This window comes from Plasmodium sp. gorilla clade G2, assembly GCF_900097015.1.
Source record: "Plasmodium sp. gorilla clade G2 genome assembly, chromosome: 14".
Lineage (NCBI taxonomy): Eukaryota > Apicomplexa > Aconoidasida > Haemosporida > Plasmodiidae > Plasmodium > Plasmodium adleri (nom. inval.).
The window spans coordinates 88,971-95,000 of record NC_041706.1 but is presented as its reverse complement, the minus strand read 5'-3'; the positions used below and the strand labels follow the sequence as shown (position 1 = coordinate 95,000).

The following is a 6,030-nucleotide window of genomic DNA, read 5'->3' as shown; positions in this document are numbered from 1 at the left end:
GTTAATATATAAATAAATGTATATTCTAAAACTTATTGTTCTTTAATATGCTACATTATAAAATATAGAGTATGTAATATTTATTTATGAAGACACCTTGTAGCTGTAGTAATAATATTTCTCATCGATCAAAGAGAAAAATATGACATGATGATTTAAAAAGGAATATGTTTTTAATATATAAAATTAAGATAATAAATAAAAAAAAAAATAAAAAAAAAAAAAAAAAAAAAGAGATAATCTAGCATTATATTATCAAGTGATAAAAAAAACATTTATGTAATATACAAATGAAAAATCAATATTATTTAAAACAAATGAAAGATGAAAAGAACATTTTTTATGATAGAGAAGAAGGAAGTAATAAAATATATAAATATGATATCATAAAGAAAAATATATTTCGAAGAAGAAATAAAAACAAATATTTATATTTAAAAAAAAATTTATTTTTTCAAAAATGTATTTTTTACAAATTAAGATGCATGAATAATACATCTTCATGGTTATTAGAACTATCCAAATGCTATAAAAATAAAGATGATTATATAAATTATAATAAAAAACTTATTGATAATATAAAATTGAGAAAACCATTTTCAAAATATAAAAAAGTAATTTCCCTATTTTATAAGAAAAAATATAAAGAAGCATATAATTTATTGTGCGACATATCGACAAAGAATTCGTTTCATCCTTTAAAATTGAATTTATTATGGAAACATAATTTTTTTGTATATAATAAATATAATTTGAACGCATTGATTGAAAGAATACAATTTATTAATAAAAAGAAGGAGATAAATGAAGAGATTCATAAAAAAAATGAGAAAGTATTAAGTCAAAAGAATCGTATAAATAACAGGACAAATATTACCATATTAGACATGTTACAAAGAAGAGGAAAATATAAGATAGTAGACAAAATAAAAGAAATAAAAAAAAATTGTAATGATGATATTATTATAAATCCAAAATATATGAAATATGAAAATAAAATTAACTCAAGATGTAATTATTTTCTCTTATATAAAAAAAGTTCAAGTTTTGAAAATGATTTTATTAATATAATTGGACACAACAACAATTATATATTTCCTACAAGTAAAAGAAATAAATATTTTGTAGATATATTTAATAATATATCAAATAAAAACAAAAATTACATTTATGATGACATATCTTATATATATAAGAAGGCTGACCAATTTATTTTTCATACGAAGAAAAAAAATAATAATAAAAAAGTGAAAAAAATAAAAAAGAGAAATATAAAAAAATATCATACAAATAAAAATATGCAATTTTATTTTTATATTAAAATGCTATGTTTATATATGCACAGTCATTCATTTTCAATATGTAATGATACAAATGTGAGAAATCAATATGCTCATATAAATATGGAAGATATGAAGAGAAAAGAAATACTTTTATATATTATAGAATATATGAAAATGATGAGAAAAAAGTCTATACCTTTTGACACACATCTATATTTATTATTAAGTGTTGCTTATTATGATTTGGAAAAATATCATAAAAGTGTATTATATGTTAAGAAGAGTATTAAGAAAGATTATTTTAATATTACTTCATGGATATTTTTTAACAACTTAATATGTATAGAAAAATTTATAGATAACTATAAAATTGGAAAAGAGAGAAAAGAAATATATACAAACCAAAATGAATGTGATAATTATAGTAATATATTTATTAATTGTAAAAAAAAAAAAAAGAAAAAAAAAATATATATAAATAGTTATGTAAAAAAAAAGTATTTCATATATAAACATAATAAATTACATAAACTAGTTAATCATTTGTTTGATAATGAATTCTTTGAATTTTCAAAGAATGAGTATAATAAAAATATTATAATGAATAATTATAATTTCTACACATATATCAACCCTATAATAAATATGAATGAAGATTTTTTTTTTAAAAACAATTATTTTGTCAACCAAATTTTTGACGACCATATGATGAATAAAGAAGGAAATGAAAAAATAGTTGGATATATGGATCGATGTTATAAAAATTGTAAGAATTATATAGAAAATATACATCATGTTGAAAAGGTTAAAAATAAAAAGACCATGATTAATAATGTTTTTATTAAATATAAAAAATATTTGAGAGAACATAATTTTAAAAATAATTTTATGACCTTATTCGGATTTGCACATTTCTGTTCTTTAAATAATAAACTTTATCAAGATGCTATATGTATATATAAATATTTGATAAAAATCTTGAGGGCACAAAATAACCTGTACATATCAGGTGAGCTAGCCAAATTGTATTATTTCTGTGGTCAGAAAAAAAAAAGTTTGAAATATTTTAATAAGTTAAAAATTATAATTAAGCAAAATATCATATTAAAAAAACAAATGATGAATAAATATCTTATATATTATTATTGTCAATATGGACAATCTAAAAATTGTAAAAATAAGATTATATTTTTGGATCTTAATAACAAATTTGAATTTTATGATAAAGATAAAAAACATATAATGTGTATGAGTATGAAAAAATATAAAGCTTTTAAAAGGTTAATAATTCCTAAATATTTTTCAGACGAATTTATATATGTTGAATTATTAGCTAATATATATTTTTTAAATAATTCAACAGTTGATTTATTTATACTTGCTCATAGTTATGAAAAGAAAAATAAAAAAAGTTATGATGAAAAATTATTTTATATATTAGGAAAATATTATTCATTAAATAAGAATTATGAAAACTCAATTACATTTTTTAAAAAAGGTATTCAAAAAAATAAGTATCATATATATAGTTATATCAGTTTAGCACAAGAATATTTTTTATTCAAGAATAATGTAAATATTTCAATATATATTTTATTAAAAGTTCTTTTCTTATATTTTAACAATACCTATGCATGGTATAGTTTAGGTCAATGTTTGCAATATAAAAAACATTATACGTTTTGTATTTTTTCATATGAAAAGGCTCTCTTTTTTAAGGAAGATATTTCTATATATTATTTCTTGTCTGCTTCATATTTAAAAAGGGGTGATATATATAATTATATTTATGTGTTAATAAGAGGTTGGAACTTTAAGAAAAATATTTTATTTTCTTCCATGATTTTTAGTATTAATTTAAATATTTTAAATAACGAATATTATGAATTAATAAAGAAATATGATATATCTAATCTTCTTTTGAGTGATGAAAAAAAAAAAGAATCTATCAAACATATTATTGTTCATCATTATTATAAGAAAACAAATAACAATTGTTTACTTTGGTGTCTCATATATTTAAAAGGATATTTTAAAAAAATAACTAAAAATTTGCATCATGATAATATAAATATAAGTGAATTTTTAAAAAACAATTCATATGAAATGTTTGTAAAGAATAATTTTTTTTTTTGGGGGGATAATAATACTATAAAGAGAAATAAATATAAAGAATATCATAAAACGAATTTATTTTTCAAAAATTTTAATTTAATTTATTATAAAAATACCAATTATTTGTATTTTATTCAATGTTTGAGAAATTCACCTACAGTTTTTTTTAATGCTGTAACTTATTTAGCCAATTATTGTTTTTATAATAAACAATTGAAATCTTCTTTGAAACTTTTAGAAATATTATGGGATGTAAAAGGAAGCCTATCCTCCAATTATTTGGAGTATATTTTTTTGATTGAAAAAATGTTAAGGCAGGAAAAGGATAGAAATAATTGTTAATAAAATATTTTTCGTAAAAATATGTTATTATGAAAATGTAAAGAAGAATGTACAAAATATATTCATTATATAAAAGTAACAAAATATAAGTACTTGTATATATGTATAATATTATCATTTCTTTTTTTTTTTTTTGTTTTTTTTTTTTTCCTTGTTTTGTTTTTCCGTATGTACATTGTTTTATTTTTTTTTTATTTGCTGGTTTATATAATGATTGGTCTTATTAAACAAAATGGGATAGAACTGGTAATTTTTTGCGAATGTTTTAATATATGTACTATGATGTGCATTATATTTTTAAGTATATATATATATATATATATATATATATATATGAATCACCACATCGATTGTGTTATTATTATATATTAATCTTTCGTCTTTTTTTTTAATTAAAAAATTTCGTGTCCCCATATTACAATTCCATGTGCTATATATTTTTGGACAATTATTTCAAATACATGGTCATCGAACTATTGATGATATGTTTATATTTATGTATAAGCAGTCGTGTTGAATAAATATATATATATATATATATATATATATATATATTTTTCCTGTTGCTATGCTTTCCCACTTATTTATGTGTAAAAAAATGACATTTTTGAAGGCGAAAAAATATCTTTTCTTTTTTTATTTGTGTGGCTCTTTACTTTCTTCGAGATATACATTTAACAGTAACTTTATATATGATAATAAATTTATATCTAACCTTTTTATGTTTAATGAAAAATATGTAGGGGGTTCAAATATACTTAGTTGCAATGAAAAAGTATGTGGTTATAATAAAATGAATGAATATGGAAAGTTAATTGGAAAAGACATAAACAATATATTTATGAGTAAAAATAAATGTGTGGTAAATAATATAGAAAGAAGAGAAATGAATATAAATTTTATTCTGTATAATATTATATCACAAATAAATGAAGTTGTAAATTTATTTAATTATAATACGATAAAAAATATTAAGAATATATTCAAGGTATTATTAGGTAATTATCTATTTTCTTATTCATTTATGTTTATATAATTTGTGTTATTTTATATAAACGATTATACAATTTTTACCTGAACAATTAAGGAAATATAATACATAATTGGGAAAAAAAAAAAAAAAAAAAAAAAAAAAAAAAAAAAGCTAGTTATATATATATATATATATATCTTTCTTTTTAGCATACATGAAAAAAGAAAATAAAAATTATAGAGGAAAAGAATTAAATGATGGGGAAACAATGAAATATGCTAATATAGAAATAAAACAGAAAGAATGGTTTAGAAATGTACGAATTTTAAATGAAGAAAAATGTTTTTTAAATTGTGGAAATGGTAATTGTGTGAATTCTCATGGATATGAATATTGTAATTGTCGAGAAGGTTTTTCAAGTAATCCTGAAAAAAATTTCGAATGTGAAGAACATTGTAAGGTAAACAATGGAGGATGTGACAAGGACGCTATATGTGAACCTGTTTTATCTGTGGATGAAGAAAAAAATAATGTTGTAAAGGGAGTTGGAGTTATATGTAAATGTAAAAATGGAAATACAAAATATAATGGATATTATTGTGGTTAATGTTAAGATAATTATTTATACGTTTATATTTCTTTTTGATGAATTCATATAATACTACTATTTTTTTCATTCAATAGGATATAAAATATTAAATGAATATATTACATATATATATATATATATATATATATATATATATATATATTGATGCTTATATATTTCAATAAAGTATGAATTTTTAATTTTATTTAAAAATTGGAATGATTTTTTTTTTTTTTTTTTTTTGTATACATTTATACTAGTGATTAATATATATATATATATATATATTTTTGTTCATATCCAAGTGAACGTATTTATATATGTATTTAAAATATATTATTTTTTACACATTATTGTAAACATAAAAACTAATACATGTAATATGTACGATGCATTATTTATTTTTAATATAAAATAAAAATACTTATGTATATATTGAATAAGCAAATATTAATAGTTAAAAAAAAATAATTTTTTTTTTTTTTTTTTTTTTTTTCTCTTTTTATTAGAGTCATTTTATTATATCTTAAGATAATATTAATAAAATAAATTACATGTTTATTTATTCATTTGAACACATAAATGTATTATATATAATTTTAATTTTTTATATTTTTTTTTTATTTTTGGTATGCTTTAAAATATATTCAAAATTTTGGTAATGCTTTTCATTTTTAATATATATATATATATATATATATATATAATTTATTGTAAAGACACATAAA

General features: G+C 18.1%; 2 protein-coding genes across 2 annotated transcripts; both read left to right on the top strand.

The window, feature by feature from the left end:
• Positions 1–290: 290 nt before the first annotated feature.
• PADL01_1402800 (conserved Plasmodium protein, unknown function) lies at positions 291–3,740 on the top strand (the record flags this gene model as incomplete). The annotated part of the gene is made up of 1 exon (XM_028684297.1): positions 291–3,740. One exon carries the CDS (start codon positions 291–293, stop codon positions 3,738–3,740), a length of 3,450 nt encoding a protein of 1,149 aa, XP_028540389.1.
• Positions 3,741–4,308: 568 nt separating this feature from the next.
• Positions 4,309–5,320, top strand: PADL01_1402700 (conserved Plasmodium protein, unknown function; the record flags this gene model as incomplete). The annotated part of the gene is made up of 2 exons (XM_028684296.1): positions 4,309–4,738; positions 4,923–5,320. 2 exons carry the CDS (start codon positions 4,309–4,311, stop codon positions 5,318–5,320), a joined length of 828 nt encoding a protein of 275 aa, XP_028540388.1.
• Positions 5,321–6,030: the final 710 nt, after the last annotated feature.